This window comes from Ictalurus furcatus, chromosome 10, assembly GCF_023375685.1.
Source record: "Ictalurus furcatus strain D&B chromosome 10, Billie_1.0, whole genome shotgun sequence".
In the NCBI taxonomy this organism is placed as follows: domain Eukaryota; kingdom Metazoa; phylum Chordata; class Actinopteri; order Siluriformes; family Ictaluridae; genus Ictalurus; species Ictalurus furcatus.
This window is the reverse complement of record NC_071264.1, coordinates 22,400,657-22,422,912: the sequence shown is the minus strand read 5'-3', so window position 1 is coordinate 22,422,912 and position 22,256 is coordinate 22,400,657. Positions and strand designations below refer to the sequence as shown.

The following is a 22,256-nucleotide window of genomic DNA, read 5'->3' as shown; positions in this document are numbered from 1 at the left end:
TTTTTTTTAAGTATACATTTAAATCAGGCGGACAAGACGACTACCAAAGGGGCCTTGGGCTGCAGAATTGCCCAGGGAGGCACAACCAGGCACAACACTGGAACGTCAGCAATTATTTCCTGTACAGCTTGAAATTGGTTCCCCTCTGAAACGGCGGTAACGCGAGTTCCACAACATACAATGGCGCAGAGCGCGACCATAATAACTCACCTTTTGAGCTTCTCCTGTTGTACAGTGTCTATTGCTGATATTTCTGTTCTTCCACACGTATAACGCTGTAATCAAATATTTATATTTTTACACAAGTACAATTGTCTGATATATTACACCGGCACTTGTGTAATCTACCCCTTTACTGCGCCCACTTCATTTTGTATTCTTATCACATGGACACTGCTAATATCATATTTATCTACCTTCTCATACATTATATTCTTACTGTTATGCTGCTGTAATACTCCCATGAGAGATTAATACACTTCTTAGCTCTTATCTTGGTCAGGGCCAGAACAGTTTTCATTCCCTAAGGCCCTTTATAATAATTCCTACTATCAACCTCTACACACTTCTGGTATTAATATTCTCATAATTTTCCTGACTAACTGTGTAAGAGAGCAGGCTGCAGATAGTTGTTGGCTTTTATTAAACAGACTACTAATCATAAACATAAACCGTTAATGTTCTTAATTTGCGAATCATATTTATACTGATTTTGCCCCAGATAAAACATGAGAAAAATCCTGGATGTCAAACAAGCAAATGTTTCCAAATTTAATTAAAAGAGGTGATCCTCCATCATAAACAAAGCTCTTGATGTCTTTTACATTGTTTCAGTGACTGTTAAACGATCTTGTTACCGTCTTGTTTAGTTATAATATTGGTTACCCAGAAGTTCAAAATGTATTCACTGATACAATATATAAATATGAGAGAAATTCATCCGGAGCCCATTAGAAAGTCAAGGACAGCTTTATTAATCCATACATTTTACAAGACATTCTACAAAAGACTGAGGAAGGCTGAGCTCAAGTTCATCACGCAGCTAAGAGTAAGAGTTTTGATTGAGAATCTGCCATCTAAAATAATTTGTGGCAAAAACATGAAGGCTACATTCTGCAGCACTAAATTAGACCAGTAGCTGATACAGCTGCCCCCCCCCCAATGGTTTCCCGTTCCACACATAAAATGGTTGAATAAGCTACCCTTGTTACTCCCTCCTGCTTGCATGGAAATATTCACAAGCATTAGGTTTGTAAATATAGGAAGTAATAAATGATGTCCTGCAATGTTAAGGCTAAGCAGAAATTTTCACAATTTAAGCAACCAAGATACTGCGAACTAAAATCTATCATAATCTTTCCTTTAAATTTAAAAAAACAAAAAAAAAAACATTTGGCTCAGTGATACCACTTGTATTAATAAAACTGCAGAATGAGTGGTGCTACACCAAACTGTTCTGAGGAAGAAAGTGATTTAAGGCTACAATCGAGTTGTAGACTATACACACACAAGCAGGCAGGAGAGAGAAGTGGGTTACTCTTGGAGCAGAACCGAACGCATTTAAATGGAGGAACCATGTAATGTGTTACAGCAAGAAGACATTACTTACATTCCAGCTAACAAAGGACCACTGAGTCAGCAGTGTTCAGTATCAGCCTTTAGTTGATCAGTGAAATCAGTCCATAAAATAAACCCATGCACAAAAATACTGAGTAACAGTGAAAGCAGCAGATACTCTGATAAAGAACTGTAAAAACTTATTCCAAAGTAGTTTTGGTAGGAAGCTCATGTGGGTCGCCACAATACAGAGTCATTTCCCTATAAAAGAGCCATGTAGCACTGTCAACTAACATGTATAATGAATTAAAGTACCTCGGTTGATAACTGTCATAATTACACTGCTGCATGGGACATTATGACCAACGTGTTTAATTAGTAAAGGAAAATGACTGGATGTGGATTTTGCTTTCTGAGTGAATCTCCATAACTATCTGGTTCAAAAAGAGCGCATAAAAATCAAAACAAGTCATATTCATTTAGTAAAGAATAAAATATTTTTTTTTACATTTAATATTAACAGTCGCTCACTCTGAGGCGTAGTTAATTTAGTACGTTTCTCTTAAACACTATTTTCTTCACGAAATTCAGGATATATGCAATATACCACACTGTAACTTACAGCTTACAAATTAGGACAGATCATTTAGGGCTGTATTTCTGTGTGTAAGTGAGCCCTCAGAAGTACTCGCGTCTCGAATAATCACTTAATGGACTTAAACAGGTCATCATTAAAGCTTAAACAAGAAGCATGAACAAGATTACTTTGATTGCATCAATTCTTGGCTGCATCAACCTGCAACCTGGTCCAGTTCTCTTCTTCCATCCCAGAGTCATACTCGTCCTCTGCTGCCTCTTTTGCCGGGGTTCTGTGGGGGGTGGGGGTGGTGGATGGTGACATTAAGTTGAGGAATATTATTCTAAAATTTTTCCATAAATCGTAGACGCAGTTTACACTGCCCATCTTTACTTCTGAAAAACTCTGCCTCTCTAAGATACTCTTTTTATACCCAATCATGTTACTGACCTGTTACCAATTGACCTCCAGCTGTTTCTTTTTAGTAACACTTACTTTTCCAGCCTTTTGTTGCCCCCGTCCCAACTTTTTTGAGACGTGTTGCAGCCATCAAATTCAAAATGACCTTATTTTTTCCTTAAAATTTCCTCAGTTTAAACATTTAATATGTTTTCTATGTTCTATTGTGAATAACATATGGGTTTATGAGACTTGCAAATCATTGCATTCTGTTTTTATTTATATTTAACACAGCGTCCCAACTTTTTTGGAATTGGGATTGTAATACGTTAAAATTTCTAACTTATATATATATATATATATATATATATATATATATATGGCTCAGTGTTTAAAGACTCTGGGTTACTGATCAGAAGATCAGGAGTTCAAGCTCCAGCACTGCCAAGCTACCACTGTTGGGGCCCTTGGGCAAGGCCCTTAACCCTCAAATGCTCAGTTGTGTAAATGAGACAAATGTAAGTCACTCTGGATAAGGACGTCTGCCAAAAGCCATAAATATAATGTAAATGAAGGAATGACTGTTTATGACTGTTGTAACATAAGTGATAACAGGTACTAACTTGTCTTGTTCCACAATAGTAAGCAGAACAATAAACAGTTAATTGCCTCCTGATGCCATCTCCCTCTACACACTAGCAGTGACATATCTGTGTATAAGTTACAGTCTGTACCAGGCACAGCACAGCAGTGTTGCTGTTTGTTTATGCGCCTCAATGTCAGTCCACGGTTGAGAACAGTCTGCCAAAGCCGACTAAAAATATCCAGCTCATGAACTCAGAAACTCGCACTAATAAAAGGCTGGAGAGTTATTACTAAAGAATTGCGCATACGTCATAGTCTCCGAGTGTATACTTACAGGTGTGTGTGTGTGTGTGTTTATAATAGAGTGTCTACAAAGTGGCATTTACTCAGTAAATCCAATATTCAGTCCAGAGCAGTGTGTATTGGTCACATGATCACTAAGTTAACTTTCAACAGCCATGTGCTCTTGGCTACTTCCTTGAACAGTATGATGAAGCGAAAAAAGTATTCTAACAGTACAGAAGAGGAAATGGCTCTCTGTCAAAAGGACATTGCGTTCAAAGCAGTGTCTTGGAACACGCGTCATACTTAATGACTGTGATTCAGCAGAATTTTATCCTCCTCGTGAGCTCTCACCTTACATACTGAGGTGATGTTTTCCCCAGTACCACTTCCTCGTTTACTTCCACGGCTACGATGTCTGAGTGAGGGACTTCAAACATGGGGTCCAGTAGCAGCTTCTCCTGTAGAAGTTTGACACCACCACGAACATTAATAACACGAGAGCACTACGAAGGACACCTCAACATGGCAGACAAACACAAGTGCTCACCATTATGGATCGAAGTCCTCGGGCTCCTGTCTTCCGTTCAAGTGCCATTCTAGCAATAGCCCGCAGAGCATTAGGGGTCACAGAGAGGTCACACTGGAATGAAAGAAGAGTGAAAACATTAGGGGAGTTGTATTAAGGTGTGTAACCTTCTTACATTCAATTCTGAGACAAGAAAGATTGAAATTATTCTGATTATCTCGTGTTCTGATCAGGTCCGATTTTATCCATTTAAAATGTATAATAACTAAATAATTCATAAGCATTTGAGTAAATTGAGACAGAGAGAGAGAGAGAGAGAGAGAGAGAGAGTTAGCCCAGTACCTTGTCCATGCTGAAGAGGGCTTGGTACTGGGGCACCACGGCGTTGCGGGGTTCAGTCAGGATGCGGACGAGCGTGTCCTCATCCAAACTGTGAAGCGGCACCACCACAGGCAGGCGGCCCACAAACTCGGGTATCATGCCGAACTCGATGAGGTCACGTGCCTCCACATGCTTCAGGAGCCGGTCCTTCTCCTCAATCTCGGCCAGGGCGTCCACCTCTCCACCAGTCATGTGGGCCACATCGGCTGCAGCTGCTGCCCTTCTGCCTTTACCCAGGCTAGATGGTGCTCCAAAGCCTAGATACTGAACGACATGAATATAGACGATAATGTCACGTTAACGTATACCTCGCAATGAGAGCTGAAATATTACTTTCCAATAAACAGGATGATAAATAACTTCAGCTATGTTCATGTTACAAGGCTGACTTATGCAAAAAAAGGGATTTGGTACAAATGTGGCACAGATCAGATTTTACTTTTTTTAAAAGACTAGTTTAATGAGGTTCTGGAATAAATACACATTAACTTAGAAACAATTACTTTGAAACACAAACCTTCTCATTCTTTCTTCTGCTGATTATACGATCCAGCCCGTTGAAAGCACCAGAAGCTACAAATAAGATGTTCGTGGTATCAACTTGCACAGTCTCTCCTCTCAGCTTTCTGGTGTTTTTTTCAGGAACGTTTACAATAGTGCCTTCCAGGAGTTTGAGTAATCCCTATCAAAACAAAGCATAATAAGCAACTGCAGTATTAGATATTCTTTATCTATTCCATTGAATATGCACTATTAGTCAAAAGTTTAGACACACTCATTCCCCCCCCCCAATTTTTAGAATAATAATAAAGTCATCAAAATTCTGGAATAACACAAATGTAAACATGGGAATTATGTTGTGATAAAAATCCCAAATAAATCAAAATAATTTATTATTTTAGCATCTTCAAAGTAGACCCCCTTTCGGCCTAGAATTTCCAGAAATGTTTTCCTGGCATTTTCTCAAAAGCATCTCCATGAGATGCTTTTTAAACAGTATTAAAGAAGTTCCCACCTATGCTGGACACTTATTGGCTGCTTTTCCGAATATTTCGCTCTGAGTCATCCGTTTAAAAAAAAAAATTTTTTTTGCAAATAAAATGTTAGTTTTCTAATGAAAGAAATGAATATGTTGGCACAATTATATTTTGTCTACAACACCGATTTCAAACATTTAAATCACACACCTTCAGATCAAAAAGAAAATATTTCAGTCAAGTGTCTCCAAACTTTTGACTGGTAGTGTATAAACACATAATTGACATTTTAGGGAAAAACTATTAAACACTAAAATATGCAGTTACTAACAGCAATATGATGCTGTAGGTTGCTATGGTGACAAATATACTAAACACTACTCAGACTGAACTATAGTCACATGTTTAAAGCACAGCGTTTCATGACTGACCTGCTGCACACCTTCTCCACCCACATCTCTCAACTGATGGATCCCGGGTACACTGCCAATTTTGTCGACTTCATCCAAGAAAACAATGCCTATGGAATAAGAATGAATGAATAAATAAATAAATAAATAAATAAATAAATAAATAGTAATAATAAAAAATCAAAAGTCAGCTCACTACAACACCCACACATTGTTTCATATCACCATCAGACTACAAAGATGAGCAGAATATCTCAGTATCATGAATTTTTCTTTCTTACCCTGCTGAGCCTTCTCAATAACATAGTTGGCATCCTGCAGCAGCTTGGCAATGACCGACTCAATGTCCTCACCTACGTAGCCGGCCTGCGTAAGGGTTGTGCAGTCACAGATTGCAAAAGGGACATCCAGGCACTTAGCCAGAGTTTGGGCCAAAAGAGTTTTACCTGCATTATGGACACAAAAGATTACACAAATTTGCCTCTTGTTTTTAAAATGTGTGGTAGGTGTGTCCTGTGTGCCTGTCAGTCTCAGTGCTGGAGGTGTGTCCTGTGTGCCCATCAGTCTCAGTGCTGGAGGTGTGTCCTGTGTGCCCATCAGTCTCAGTGCTGGAGGTGTGTCCTGTGTGCCCATCAGTCTCAGTGTGGGAGGTGTGGCCTGTGTGCCTGTCAGTCTCAATGTGGGAGCTCGGGCCTGTGTGCCCATCAGTCTCAGTGTGGGAGGTGTGGCCTGTGTGCCTGTCAGTCTCAGTGTAGGAGGCACGGCCCCTCTTTCCTCAGCTAGGACCCATGAAACATATGAGCGGTCATACCAGAGCCTGTGGGGCCCAGCAATACGATGTTGCTCTTCTCCAGCTTGATGTCAGTGTGGGTGGAGTCAAGCACATCTCCTCCTCTTCTTTCCTGTGGGGCCTGCTGGTTCACCTGCTGCTGCATGGAGGCTCCTAAAGCATTACCATGGGGGCTGATCCCTGCAATCTGCAGCAGCTCTGCAACAGTGATCACACAAAAAACAGAACAAATGTAGTTATACATACACTGCTGACAAATCAGTGCTACTTACGCTACAGTAAAGCTTTAATAATAATTAAGTGTTTTCTTAAAGTCCCCATGAAATCAAAATGGAAGTTTTATGGATTTTAGTATGAATATGTTCACATTAAGGTTCTCTATAAGCTAGTGTGCTCCAAAACAATGACAAAATTCGACCTTTAGAAGATACAGTATGCGTCACAGTTTCTCTCTACCACCTATACGGATCAATAATTTTATTTGAATGATATCATTCTGCACTTCAGCTTTGCATCAGATTTTCTGTCCAATCAAACGCTCTCTATAATCTGAACTGACCCCCCCAACAGTTGTAGGTTTCCTGGCTGTGAAGTACGCTAAACACTACTGGCTATAACTTTACACCTTTTTTTGACAATGATGCAACCAGTACGCGAATAATAAGTTCTCTGAAAATGAGACATTTTCTCATTAATCCCTTAAAGAAAAGCGCCACTCAGAAATACATTGCTTTCTTTAAGTAGAGATGATACAAGAGCTACCTTCGACTGGCACCACTATCAGCAGGTAGTCTAATTGCATCATGGGTAATACAAGAAACCATTAACCAAATTGAAAATAGGACAGTTTTGAATGACTTTCATTACAAAATTAATTTTTTGCTAATTTTTTTTGTTAACACTACTGAAGGTCACATTTTAATAAAAAAAAATGACTATGCAAATTGTTGACAGTGGATATTTTTCTTAAAGTAAGAGAACATTTGGGCCCACTAGTAAAATCTTTCAAGCATTACAGGACAATGTACTGCAGCCCGTAAACTGCTGTCACTGCTGTCTTTCAAAGAAGTCAATGCTGCATGACTTAAACAGCTGAGCCAAAGAGGGGATCTAAATGGATTTCCTGTGGAAACAAGCTCAATGAACATGGACAATGCGAGTTAAATGTGAATGACCAGTGTGATGATGAACGTAAACAAGATGATGAAGCAAGATGTTGAAAGTAAAATCCAAAAGATAAAGAAATTGGTGGCATTGGCAACACATGAAAGCAAACACGGTAATTACTCAAGAGATCATCATGAATTTCCAGAAATTTCACAACTAAGTCACACACGACTGAAATTTTCCCTGAAAGTTAAATTAAAAAATAAAAATTAATCGTCACCATACATTCAATATACACTGCTTCTATAACCCAGTTACACAATCAGAAGAAAACAATCCCATAAGTCTTCTACTTTAATTTGTTTTGTTTTTTTTACTGATTATGCCTGAGAACGCCACCCCACTGTCCTCACTAATGCCCTTACACAGATCAGCAAACAAAACAAAAACCAGACAAAGTTTGGCATTTGTACAATAAAGCAGTTCATGAACTGAATCAAATTAAAAGAACAGAAAGTGTAGGGATTCTGTCTGCCTGCAGGTTTACAGAAATCATAAACCTGAATTAATTATAGAAAGCAAAAGGAGAAATCATAAAGGCATTAACAAGACACTTACTTGTGAATCTGTACTCATCCTCCCGACGTCTTAGCTCTAGCTCTACAGAAAAAGTAGCAGATTTACAAACATATCACTACTATTATGCACATGTTACTCTGAGCAGCGTCAAGGATTACTTTTGCATCTTTTTAATTGTACAAATGCCAAATCACAAACATGCAGTCATGGTTCTTATTAGGGCCTGACTGATATACAAGTTGGCTGATAAAAATCTGCCGGAAATTATTTTCCCCAAACATAATAATAATCTTCATTCACAGCAGCATCCAGCAAGTGATATTTTTTGTGTGAATATAATTAATTTCTAAAGGGAAGTTATGCTCTCTGGGATGCTCTCCTATTGATGGATTATAGCATAATTGGATTCAAATGTTGCATTCTTTTGCACAAATTAGAGATGCCAGATAACTTTCTTTAAATGTCGTTTAAATTCAACTTTGCAAAACTTTGTTATTTATGTGTTTTAAAGGTACGAGTTAAAATGTCATAGCGGCTTGTTTTTGTATTCCACTGTTTATAATTGTATACTCTTCAATTGGACTGCCATTTAATTTTTTATCATATACACTTTATGGGCTGATATCAGTTATTGTAATCTTAAAAGCTGATTTAAATTGGTATGTGCAAATTTTCATATCAGTCAGGACCTAATTCCTACAAAGAAAAAAGGTGGCATAAAATATCATCAGTAGAATTCTAATGTAATGCAGAGGTTCCCAAACTGTTTGGCCAAATAATCCCAAATGAACTTTATGAATTTGGGAAAATTTATCCCAAAGTCCTACGATAATGCGATAATAGCAAGCCCAGTCTTCATTTAAATGCGCCTTGTTAAAACGTGATGCAAGTTTCATTTCAAAATATTAGCACACAAAATCCCCCCCCCCCCAATATAAACAGTTCAAATATTAATCTGTAAAATAAATGCATGAAATAAATGAATAAAACAAAAGCAGACTGTGAATTTCTCTCACACCCCCATTTGTATATCAAGCGACCCCATGTGGAGTCATGACCCTTCATTTGGGAACCTCTGATTTAATGAGTAAGCAAAGACATGTTGCATGTTATGTTAATTAAACATGTTTTGTTTAATTGATATCAACATGGAAACAAGTTATTATGCTGGTTATTCAACTTCCCTAAAAAAAATAATAAATCAGGGAAGTAGCTTCTGGTTGGGCTGAACCAGCATAGTTGCACAACCAGGCAGTAAAAACCAAGGACACTTACATGCAACAAGACTTTAGGCCATTTGGATAAAGCTTCACTTTACAGAGCTCCATTAATGCTGTCTGTCAGGTCACACTAATGAAAACATCCATCTTAATATGAACAAACCTAACAGCTGACTCCTTCTAAAAAGAAACCTTTAAAGTAATGCTCAGACATTGGAAAGAAGATTGGAAAGAAAAAGGGATTAAACTGACTCAAACGATCAAATTTTCATAAGGACACGTGTGTTCTCTTCGCAGCGTTTCTTAGCAATATAAAATAGATAAGTGGTACAAACCTCGGGGTGTGAGAGAGGCCTGCTTCTCCACCTCTGCCTGGTGCTGTCTGGAGCTGGCTGGCATGTTGTTATAAATGCGTTTGTAGTGGTTGTACACAGCCACTGACAGCACCTTCTTTGCATGGTCCTGACCCACAACATACTTGTCGAGATAGGCATAGATCTAATTTAAAGGAGGGAAAAAATAGGCACGTTATAACATGCCTTTGGTTAATCATCTGAAAAATGAAATCACACCATTCAGTGATCTGGAAAGGAATGCATCATTCAGACATGCTAATGACATAGCAAGGCCCTGCTGCTTTCAACTGTTAAATGTTACATAAGATTTTTGTACTCTTGAAATTTTCAGGTTCTAAATCAAGGATATTTAATTAATTTTTTTTTATTATTATTTTTTTAAAAAGACATCAGCACGATACCTTTTTGGGGGGTGGTGGGGGTTTCTGCTGGAAGGCCAGCTTCACAGCTTCGGCAGCTGATTCAGGGTCTTTATTCAGACTCTTCTTAGTGTCCATTTCCGAGAGCACCACAAAAAAGTGATGACATTTTTCACATTTGACAAATCTAGTTGAGGCTGACAAAGAGAAACATCATTAACTGCTTAGAGTAGAGTACAAAATGCTTTTAGAAGACATACACAACCATACAAATCTCAATGGAAGCCAATGAAATGTGGACCTAGCAGGGATGCAAACATCTAACACTGATCAGATTGGCTTTAATAACCAAAACCACTAAACGACCCAGACATTACACTAACTAAAGAGACAACAACAATGTAAATCATGAGGGGGAAAAAAGTCCTGATTTCACAAAGTGTAATAATAATAATAATAATAATAATAATAATAATATTGATTATGATGATGATGCATGGCCTCACAGATTATAGCCAAACGTCTGACGGCGGAACATTTTTATTTGTTTTTATATTAAAGAATCACTACGACGTGTGATTTCATTATATTTCAGGTCTCATCACAAGCCACTGACTTGACGGCCACACTGAATGTCGCTTATTGGCTGCCTAGTACAGTCAAGTCCATAAATATTTAGACATTGAAATTTTTTTGTTATTTTAACTATCTACCACAGCATATTGGAATCAAAATTAAATAATTATCACAAGCTCACTTTCAGCTTTAATATAAGGGTATTACCATTCTGGTACAAGTTAATCTTTATCTCATCTGCCCATAAGATATTGTTCCAGAAATGTATAGGAGTTTTTATTTTTTTAGCTTTATTTTTTTGGGGGGAAACTCTAATCTAGTCTGCCTATTTTGGAGGCTTACCAGTGGTTTACATGTGGTAAACCCTCTGTATTTACTCTGGTGAAGCCTTCTCTTGATTGTTGACTTTGACACAGATACACCTACCTCCTGAAGGGTGTTCTTGAACTGAATTGAACCACATATATATAGTCATGTAACTCTAACACTGTTCGACGATTTGGATGTTAACACCCTCAAATTAAAGCCAAGACATTATATTAATTTAAACTTCAATATATACTATGGTAGGCAGCTAAAATAACAGTAACTTTATAGATCTTCAGATATTTCAAATATGTATGGACCTGAGTGAATAATGTTTTCCAAAAACCACAGAAGCACTAGAACTTAACACACAAAAACCTGTCTGGCAGGATAGGAATGAAACTAATTAAGTTATGGTAAGTTATGCAAGCAGCTGATTTTAGTAACAGTTTGGCTAGTGTACAGCCAAATCCAAATAAGACGTTGCATAAATACAGAGAAGATGTCGCATAACTACAATGTATTACTCACAAACAAATGTTTCCACGTGTGTGCAGGGATCTCCGCATTTGGGGCAACGAAGCTGACTGCCACCTTTCCCCGAGTTGCCCGAGCTGGATCTTTTGCCACTTCCTTCACTCACAGATTTCTTCAAAAGAAATGGAACAAAACAACATATGCAAGTTCATTTGAATTCAACATCCTGATTTAAAGATAAAGCATACTGTAACATGCAAGGTCAACAGAAAAATAAGTCTACCTTTCCACCATCTCCATCTTTGATTCCGTCCTTAGACGCATAATACACGGATGACTCGGAGAAGGGTCTGACAGGGACGCTTCGCGTCAGGCGGATTTCATGAGTCGCTGGCCGGCTCAGAGAGAGCAGCTGAACTCTGGAGCCTGAGAACCCTGCATTCAAACAAATGAATTCATTCAATTCAAAACATTATTAACTTAGCGTTATAATATATTGTTATACACACACACCAAGCCTGAACTAACTGATTTGCAACTACAAAAAAAATTATCATTTATCAAGGCAGGCACTGCGGCTGAATAACCCAAATTCCGAATGGCGTAATTCTGGATGAGCTGAAGGGCGAAGTATGTTTACTTCCTCAAAACAGCCAACTGTATACTCAGTGTAATAGATTTAACCAGTGAACATGTCTGTAAGTTGATTATTAAAAAGCAAACACTAACATATACAGTATAACACAGTTGATGGTTTGAGCAGCACTGTTGATTTGATGTCACTTGCTAAACTCGGGGCTGAGTGGACTCTTTCTTTGACTTTTCCTAGTCTGAGGGCAGAAATTCTGACTCAAGTTTAGGTTCACCACTGCATTCGATTTACCTCGTAAGTGGTAATTCGCAGGTCAAAAAAATTATTAAAAATGCGATGTAGTGTTAGTCAGTGTTACCAAATTAACAAGCAAATATATCTGTATGTCGATCGATCTAGAGCAAACACTTGTACATACATTATAACTAAATTTAAAGGTAAGAAGTGCTACTTTGTGTACTGCTGATGCTGTGCACAGCCATGTCAATTTGACGTCACTCCGTAAATGGGGAAGGAACTCGTAGTTTAGAAGACTACCCCAAGTCGATGAATAGGAATTTTAAGTTGAGGTGAATTTTCTTTGGCTTTTACTAGTTGATGGTTGGGAACTACGTTGCGACCTCGAGTCAAACACAGCTGATGTACAACTGCGTTGTTATCAGGACTGCATTTGAACGAATCTTTAATACGACTCGGGAACAACCAGCAGTCACAGAGAGTGATTCTTTCATTTTGTGTTGAACGCGCATCGCTGCAACATCCCCATAGACTCTGTACAGGAAACAGAAATTATTAGATCACCTCTTGCGTCTTCAGGTTCGAGTCGTTCGTTCATCACGTCACAGCCCCACTGCATTCAGCCTATGGGGCGATCACAGGATGAACGAAAGACTCGAACCCGAAGACTCGAGAGCTGAACTAATCATTTCTGTTTCCGTGGAACAGAACGTGACGTGACAAAAGAAAGAACGACTTGGATCGGTTGGTGAGGTGAACTAACAGACTGCATAGCCTAAAGACCCAGCTAAGCAATTAATGAATCATTTCTGTTTCTCATAATTTGGCCTCAGTTGCATTAGCCTGTAGTTTATTTTTTTTATTTGAAATGTGATCAATGATTGCTTAAGTACTAGACGTGTTGGGAAATTTAACATGTAACATTTTAATTATATTCTGCTGAAATTAACGAAATGACGGAAAAAAGATTCGTTCATTTTGCTAAACGAGATTCAAAGATCCGAATCAGTAAAATGATCCGAACTTCCCATCACTAGTCCCTCCTATTACACATCGCTGTAAGGACACTAGAAATGTCCCCATATGACGTCAGCGCGGGACACAAGCGCCGACTTCTCACGGGAATAACGAACACACACCACCGATCAATAAATTAGCACCAACATCACTAAACACGTCCCAAATATTCCGGTAGAAATATAGTTCATGTGTTTCAAGCTGAAGGTTTCCTTTAAGGTTTGTGACATATTGAAATTAGCTGACTTGTCAGCTAGCCGGCCAGAACATTAACACAGAAAATAAATAGTGTCTTTACCTTTGTGAGCTGAATTTATGAGCAATCGTGCCGCTGAAGTGCATGCACAGGACATGTTTTCCGGCTTCGTTTTATTTTTGTTATGCTGAATCAGCTAGCTAAGGACTAGCTAATACTGAAATGCTACGCTAACCAGCTAACCACCATACCATTCAATTAGCGGTGTTAGCTTACTAAGCTTGTTAACGTAAATAAGTTGGTGAAATAATAATAGATCTAGTGCTAACCTGCACTGTTTAGGGGAAATATAATATATCAGTTATTTCAGGAAATGTCCATAGGATAATTAAAGTGCACAAGCAGCTAAAAGCAATCTGTTCTCAGTGACAAAGCAAAGCTAACTAGGTGTCGTGCTAACCTAGCTGAAGAACTTGTGTTAGCCTGGTTGAATGGTTGAATCTTAAATGATGTCCTGCTCCCTATCTTAGTGCACTATATAGGGTTTGAAATGATAGGTTTCCAAGGTCTTATATCGTGCACTATGTGCCTGAGGGAAATTCTTTTGAGAGTAAACCGGCGTGAGATAAACATGACGAGGGCAGACTCAGACTGTCGCAATGTTAACACGTTCAACCAAATGTCCTTAAAGGGACACTTAAGAAGTTTGTTTGTTTTTGTACATGAACATTAAACACTTTCGTTCATTTGCAAATGTTAAACATTATATAGTTAAATATGTATAAACCACTTATAAAACAGTAAAGAAATAAAAGGTAATATTATAAAGAACAAAATAAGAATACAACTGGGTATATAGCTATCAAATAAATACTTTGTGAAGCTCACAAACTTTTACATTCTTTATAGCTTTCTTATTCAAAGAGTCTCTAATTCTGTCCATGTACGGCATTACTTCAGTCAAAAAAAAAAAGTTGGAATGTGGAATTTGGTTTAAAGGGGGCTTAGTGGCTTGGTGGCTAGCACGTTCACTTCACACCTCCAGGGTTGAGGGTTCGATACCCACCACGGTTCAATGTGTGTGGAGGGTTAAGGTTAATTTGTGGAGTTTGCATGTTCTCCCCATGGTTCCTCTGGGTACTCTGGTTTCCTCCCCAGTCCAAAGACATGCAATGTAGGCTTATTAGCATGCCCAAAAATTGTCTGTAATGTGTGTGATTGTGCCCTGCAATGGATTAGCACCCTGTCCAGGGTGTCCCTGTGCACCATGCCCCCGCGACCCAGCAAGGATAAGTGGAAAATAGATGGATGAAAATTTGGTCAAGAATATGAGTAATTAAATAAATTACTTAATTAAATAAAAGCACTTTTCATCTTCTTTAGAAGACACCTAGTAAGTTGTGCACCTGATTAAGACCCACAATTACATACTTAAAAAAGAAAACAATTAAAATAATTAATTTATTTAAACAGCTTTTGCATATTTTTAACACTTCAAGCTGCAAAATGTATATGAATTGTATTGAATAAATATGTGCATAATAATAATATTAATGATGATGACTATTATTATTGTTGTTGTTGTTGTTGTTGTTAATGAACAGAAGGCTTAACCGAGGAACACCCATTAGAGCCATTTGGTTGTATTGAGAAAGAATGAGAAAAAAGATACATGTATTTTTTTATTTAATTGATTTTAATATATTTATATATTTATATAACATATAAATATAACACACACACACGCATATATATATATATATATATATATATATATCATAATGTCCACATTCTTTACTGTACATATTTTATAATTGCATTATATTTATAATAATACTTTATAATGCCTATTACACGGAGCACGCGCATTGTAGAAAAGACATCTGCGCATGCGCAGAGCAGTCCACTCCCATGTTCGATGCGGAAGTTAACTGTCATATGACTGCAAAAGAAAAGCTAAAATGTTGCTAATCCGTGGATGACAATTTTCATCAAAAGGTAGCTAAATTCTCAAAATACAGTATTATGAAGTACATGGAGTTGTTTACTTGACTGTCTGTAAATAAGTCGTTAACCTGCTAAACGTTATTAAAGCAGAAGAAAGCTTGGGGATTAAGAGTGCAGTTATTGTTTTGTGTTGGAGTATCTGATTAGCTTTGCTTTTATTTACTCTGAAGTGGTGTTATCCATTCTCTGTGATTAAATGTTTGCTGTTTGTGCAATTCTCTGCTCAGAGGTTGTAAAATTTTAAATAGATAAAAGCAGAAGTGTGTGTGTGTGTGTCTGTGTGTCTATGGCTGTATCCTAAATGACTCTCATTTGAGCATAGAGTGCACTGTCTAGGTTGTAGAAGCCAGGTTCTTTATATTTTCTAAAGTGCACGCATATAGGGAGCATTGAACCGTTAAGGATCGAGTCTACTTTATTGCGTGGCCATTAACGTCAGTGAAAATGTTAGTCTCTCATTTGCTGCTGGACCACTCTTCAGCAGCAATAGTGCACTAAATCTGTAGTTATACAAAGTGTGTGTGTGTGTGTGTGTGGAGAGGAACTGATGGAAGATTGTGGCGCTTTGTTTTTTTGTGTGAAGTTCATATAAATAGCCTAATGTCTCCCTAACCTTTGGATTTATTCTTTTCTGCTAGAAATGGAGGAGATAAGAATGTCTCCTGACTACAACTGGTTTCGAAGCTCAGTGCCCCTCAAAAGAGTAAGAGTACCCTTATTTATTATCACACTCAAGCTGTATAATGTTGTTACTATTGATAATATTCTGTGTTCTTTTCTTCACAGCTTCTTAAGTCGCTTTATTTGGTCATAAATTCTACCATGTGATAGGCTCGTGATTCATCCCCTTTAGCAGTGTGACTTTGTCATGTTGGTTGCATTTAGATTATCGTGGATGATGACGACAGCAAAGTTTGGTCGCTGTATGACGCCGGGCCGAAAAGCATCAGGTGCCCGATCATCTTCCTTCCTCCAGTGAGTGGCACGGCTGAAGTTTTCTTCCAGCAAGTGCTGGCTCTTAGTGGATGGGGATATCGTGTCATTTCGGTAAGGTCCACAACAGCTGGTATTATATCTGCTACACCAGTGTGGATGTGCGACATGATTAAGCAGGCCACACGTTATTTTAGAGAGTTTCGTGAAATGTAGTTTTATTCTGGAAGTCTTCAAACACGGTTTAGTGATGATATATGTGTAGAAAGGACATGTAAATAATGAGTTGTCATAGTGCTGTCAGTGTTTGGAGTTTATTTGTCAAGTGACTAAAGAGGAAAGAAGAAGTAATACAGGAAACACCTGGGCATAAAGGAATTCTTCTTCACAACTCACAAACACCGAAGAGATTAAATAACTTTTCTCAATAATGTGATACTAGTAATAAAGAGAAGCGCATGTAGTATTAGACTTTATCGTTTCAGAGATGCCCAGATCCGCTCAATCACAATTACCTCCTAATTTCTAAATGATACACACTGGTTTAATGTACCGCCGTATCATAAATATTGAACACACATACTTTTGGTTCCTCTTGGACTTTTTATCTGGTGCATCACTTCATGGCAGCAACTCGGTTGAGTCATGTAACTTGTTATGTTTCTGCTGCAGCTCCAGTATCCAGTCTATTGGGATCTTCTGGAATTTTGTGATGGATTTAAGAAACTTCTCGACCACTTGCAACTAGACAAGGTTTGTCCAGTATTCCTTTATTTAACTAGTTACTTCATAAGAAAAAAAAATCATCTTACAATCACAAAGTATACCGATCCTGTTTCTTTTCAACTAGGTGCATTTATTTGGTGCATCCCTGGGAGGATTTCTGGCTCAGAAATTCGCAGAGGTCACACACAAATCACCTCGAGTGCATTCTCTGATCCTGTGCAATTCATTCAGCGATACATCCATTTTTAATCAAACGTGGACCGCTAACAGGTAGAGTCCTGCACTTGATATTGTATTGTTCTTTAAAAATGTTGTTGTTGTTGTTGTCGTTGTTTTTTTTTTTTTTTTAAATCTCCACATTTCCTCACTTTTGACTATTTTTTTTAATCAGTTTCTGGTTGATGCCAGCCTTTATGCTTAAGAAGATTGTTCTTGGGAACTTTGCCAAAGGACCTGTTGATCCCAAAATGGCAGATGCCATTGACTTTATGGTGGACAGAGTGAGTAATTAATATTCATGAATTCCTTTTGTTTTATTAGTTCCAGTTCTGTGGAGCTGTGGAGTGAATTCAGGGAAACATACAGTCCCCTCTGAAAGTATTGGAACAGCAAGGCTAATTCTTGTGTTGTTCACTATACAGTGAAGACATTTGGGCTTGAGATCAAAAGATAAACAAATCAGAATTTCAGCTTTCATTTCCTGATATTTACATATATATGTATTAAACAGCTTAGAACATGGCACTTTTTGCAGAACACCCAATCTTTAGCTGAGCGAAAAGTATTGAAACAGATAGTTTTAAAGTAAATAACACTTAATATTTGGTTGCATATCACTTGCTTGCAATAACAGCATCAAGCCTGTGACTCACTGACATCACCAGACTGTTGCATTCTTCTTTTGTGTTGCTTTTCCAGGCTTATACAATAGCTTATTTCAGTTATTGTTTGTTTTGGTGGGTTTCTCCCTTCAGTCTCCTCTTCAGGAGGTGAAATACTGCTCAACCAGGTTAAGGTCTGGTTATTGACTTGGTCCACGTTTTCCAAGTCCTTTGTTGAGTTGGCAATGTGTTTTAGGTCATTGTCTTGCTGCATGACTAAGTTTCTCCCAATTATATTGGATGCATTTCTCTGAAAATGGGTAGACAGAATGTTTCTGTAGACTTCAGAATTCATTCTGCAGCTACCATCATGAGTTGCGTCATCAATAAAGATTAGTATTATAAGCCATGACATTGTTGACCGGTGAGCTCGTATGTTTTGGATCATAAGCAGATCCTTTCTTTCTCCACACTTTGGCCTTCCCATCACTTTGGTAGAGGTGCATCTTGGTTCTAAAATATTTGTGGCTCATCTCTGTATTTCTTTGTGAATTCCAGTCTGGCTTTCTGATTCTTACTGCTGATGAAAGGGTAGACCTCTGCCAAACAACACTCTAACCCTCCGTGTAATTATCACATGAATCACTGCAAATTTGATTCAGTTTAACACTATGGCTTCCACTGTTATAATTCACCAACTTAAGAAATAGCACTTCATCTAGGACATCCTAATATTTTGTGTTTAATCTTTTGATACTGTGTTTGCACACAACTTAATGAAGCCATTCTTAGTCATTTTTAGTAATAATTTCAGTAATTTGTGCACACGATGTGGACGGGTTTATCACCCATTTAGTTTGCTATTTTTAGTTGGCGAATTAATAAAATAATGTTAATTCAGTCCACATTCTTTTAAAGAAATTGTGCCCATGGTCTGAAGCTGATCAAGCATTCATCTGCAACATTTACAGCCATCTGGGTGAAAATCAATTAATCAGTTTCATTTCTGCATCAAAGATTTCTGCATAAAAGATGTTGGAAGATGGACTGTAGGCATACTGTGAAATTGTAAATTACATTAGTATGAAAATGGTGTGCTTGTTCATGGAGGCCAGAGCATTGTGTACCTTGGTCTTAAAGGTGAATACACAGATATTTGTTAAAGAAAGCTTTGTTCCAATGCTTGGTGCAAATTTGCCCCATTCCTTGCTGATAGAGTAACATAGTGCTGTCTTTGTGTTTATATTTTCAGCTGGAGAGCCTGAACCAGAGTGAACTGGCATCCCGGCTCACGCTGAACTGCCAAAACTCCTACATCGAGCCTCACAAAATAAAGGATGTTTCAGTCACAATTATGGATGTAGGCTTTTACTGCTTCTAATATTTACATAATTAACCACTGCACTTCAGTTGCTTTTGCATTCTACTGCATGTTTGGCCATGTCGCTTCACACTATTGTGTTTTAGGTATTTGATCAGAGCGCTCTTTCAAATGAGGCAAAGGAGGAAATGTATAAACTGTACCCTAACGCTAGGAGGGCTCACCTCAAAACCGGCGGCAACTTCCCCTACCTTTGTCGAAGCGCCGAAGTTAACCTTTACATCCAAGTGAGTGATTAATGTTGGAAACTAAAGGGAGCATATTTGAATTTCCATATTCTTATTATTTTACTGCATTGTTTGGCTCTGTAGATACATCTGCGACAGTTCCATGGGACGAGATACGCAGCCATCAACCCTGCTATGGTTAGTGCAGAGGAGCTCGAGGTCCAAAAGAGCAATCTGAATAACATTAGAGAGTGCGATGATGAATCATAAGAAGACCCCCACCCCCTACCACCCTTGACCCACAGCCTACACTGAGCCAATCACAGAAGCAATGACTCTTTAAGTCAGTGCTAAGCATCACATGCCGGGAAAAACCTTCTTTTGGCCTCATGTTTTTCTACAATGGATTCAATCGAAATGACGAACTCAAAGAGCCTATTTTTACTTTCCAGAAACAATATTTTGATATGTATTATGGCTGTAAATAATTTAAGACTGGGTATTAGGTCTTATTTCACAGGATGCCATTTTGAACTGGTTGCCTTATACCTTGTATTTGATTAGTCTTGTGTTTCATATTGTCCTTTTTTCGCGCTTTAGTTTGGTTACTGTAACACATGCACTGATTGAAGATAGAAAGGTACAAATGTCACAGCTATGTAAGGATGGAAAAGCTGCATATTGACAAAGGAATAATTTGCAGAAAAAATACACAATGTTCAGCTGATTAGCCAGGACATGCTTGGTGGTGTTGAGTTTTTTTTTTTTTTTTTTTTTTTTCCAGATTTGTACTGGATCTAGAAATTTCGTCACCAAAAAAAATGTAGAAGCCTGTCTCACCCTAGTTTGTTTCCTGCAAATATCTCAATCAAACCAAAACTAGTTGTTCATGACTGCCAGTGTCATCTTCCTATAATCTATAAACATGAACCAATCTTCAGTGTGTAGCTGAACACTGTAAAATGATGAGGACAACCATAATTTTGTTTTCTTTCTTTTTTTTTCCATAATGCAATTTGTTATCATTGTGCATTTGGTCACTATGTTTACACTACTAACTTGCGCAATATGCCACAGCCTCTTGAAAGCTGAACTGTAGAGAAGTATGCTTGATAATACAAAATTCTTTACTTTATTTAAAAATTACATAGCATAAGAATGTTTTTTTGAAGCAGGTGGTTGATGATTTAGGCAATATTCATGGAAAAGACTGGGTGAGAGAGACTTCAATTATTGATTGATTAGCTATATATATATATGATCCAGCACATTTGTGGTAAGTGAAAAATGTCTAAATGAGGGTTTTGTTGAACAATTCCTTTTAAATTATTTGCACAGGTTTAAAACTATATATTAGACTTCATCTCTGCAGGCCAATTATGATTAGCATGGCTTTAATTCACTGTGAACATAGTTTTAATTTGCATTTATATAAGATTTAGTGTTTGAGAGAAAGTAAAGCGAGTCACACATTGCTTAAGATGTCAGATGGGGTTTGTATTAAATGTTAAGATACTTAGGAAGCAGGCAATGCTTAACTGCAATGTAACAATGCTTTGTCTTCCAACATGTAGTTGTTTCTTTTTTTCTGTTCTTTTTTTTTTTCTTTTAAATCCTCCTGTGAGGACCATGTGTCATTTGAACATTTGATGAAGGACAGGTGGCTTGTCTCAACTTCAGTTTCAGTATTTTATTATAAATCGCATTTTGGAATTATGGTATGTTTAAGATATGATACAAATTTAAGGAAAGCATTTCAATCAGAATAAATATGTTCCTGGTTCATTATAAGAATAAGATGTGTCCGATTCTGTTTACTGAAAAGGTCAACGCATTTGTCTGATTGCTAAAATATAAATAACGAAAAAAAAAATATTAAAATCGCCCTATGACCACGTTCATGCTTGTAGCCTCTAAAACTAATCTTCTCCCAGACTGATGACCTTAGCTGTCATATAAGTGGTGGCACAGCATTAAGGTTCTCTATACTAATAATCAGAAGATGAGTTCAAATCCCAGGATTGTAACCAGATTGCTCTTGTGCCGCTTCACTGTTTTCAGCTCTTGAGTTTTAACTGTGGCTCTTCCCTAAGAACACTTAACCTTTGCCATGTGAAGCATAGAGTATTTTTTTTCTAGGATCCCTGATAGTCATGAGAGGAGCACAAGATCATTCAGGTTCATCTGAGAGTTCATCTGAGCCTCCAACTTGGTTCCCTTCTGTTTTACTCAGTCAGAAGGCAAATTTAGTTAAAAATGTACTAACACATTACCACCTGCATTGTTGCACCATCTACTATCTGCATGAATTGTATGTAAATAAATAATTCATCAGACATTCATCAGGTCTTTTGACAATTATTTACCTTTATTATCCAATACTAATAATTATTATAATAACCATTAGCAAAATGTAATCAGGACATTTTTAGGAGATAAACTGTTACCTGAGTATTTCACATTAAAAAACAAATATTTGAAAGATATTTAAAGAAATATAAATGCTAAAATTCAATCTGCCTTGGATTAAACATAACCAAATCTCACATCTATGTACAGCATGTTTGTATATATAAACATTCTGTAGAGTTTTTTTGTGAATTATTTTGAATAAAAGATCAAAAGGTTAAACAATAAAGACAATTTTCCACAGCCTTCTTTGCTCATATTTACCAAGGGTGCCAATATTAGTGGAGGGCATGGTATGTGATG

General features: G+C 37.6%; 2 protein-coding genes across 4 annotated transcripts; one reads left to right on the top strand and one right to left on the bottom strand.

The window, feature by feature from the left end:
* Positions 1 to 950: 950 nt before the first annotated feature.
* Positions 951 to 13,993, bottom strand: clpxa (caseinolytic mitochondrial matrix peptidase chaperone subunit Xa). Of its 2 annotated transcripts, XM_053634881.1 has the most exons (14): positions 13,612 to 13,992; positions 11,751 to 11,902; positions 11,522 to 11,639; positions 10,151 to 10,305; positions 9,729 to 9,891; positions 8,213 to 8,254; positions 6,509 to 6,685; positions 5,979 to 6,143; positions 5,719 to 5,807; positions 4,828 to 4,992; positions 4,272 to 4,574; positions 3,951 to 4,043; positions 3,755 to 3,861; positions 951 to 2,426 (listed from the first exon to the last, which is right to left on the bottom strand). In XM_053634881.1, the coding sequence occupies exons 1-14, from the start codon at positions 13,664 to 13,666 to the stop codon at positions 2,333 to 2,335; spliced, it is 1,878 nt and encodes a 625-aa protein (XP_053490856.1). In that variant the 5' UTR covers positions 13,667 to 13,992; the 3' UTR covers positions 951 to 2,332. The 2 variants fall into 2 exon arrangements, with proteins under 2 accessions (XP_053490856.1, XP_053490857.1); XM_053634882.1 differs by lacking the exon at positions 8,213 to 8,254 and having other exon boundaries at positions 13,612 to 13,993.
* Positions 13,994 to 15,421: 1,428 nt separating this feature from the next.
* spg21 (SPG21 abhydrolase domain containing, maspardin) lies at positions 15,422 to 21,886 on the top strand. 2 transcript variants are annotated; one of them, XM_053634705.1, is made up of 9 exons: positions 15,422 to 15,507; positions 16,155 to 16,219; positions 16,402 to 16,563; positions 17,122 to 17,202; positions 17,300 to 17,445; positions 17,567 to 17,675; positions 19,249 to 19,356; positions 19,464 to 19,604; positions 19,689 to 21,886. In XM_053634705.1, exons 2-9 carry the CDS (start codon positions 16,157 to 16,159, stop codon positions 19,812 to 19,814), a joined length of 936 nt encoding a protein of 311 aa, XP_053490680.1. In that variant the 5' UTR covers positions 15,422 to 15,507; positions 16,155 to 16,156; the 3' UTR covers positions 19,815 to 21,886. The 2 variants fall into 2 exon arrangements, with proteins under 2 accessions (XP_053490680.1, XP_053490681.1); XM_053634706.1 differs by lacking the exon at positions 15,422 to 15,507 and having other exon boundaries at positions 15,769 to 16,219.
* Positions 21,887 to 22,256: the final 370 nt, after the last annotated feature.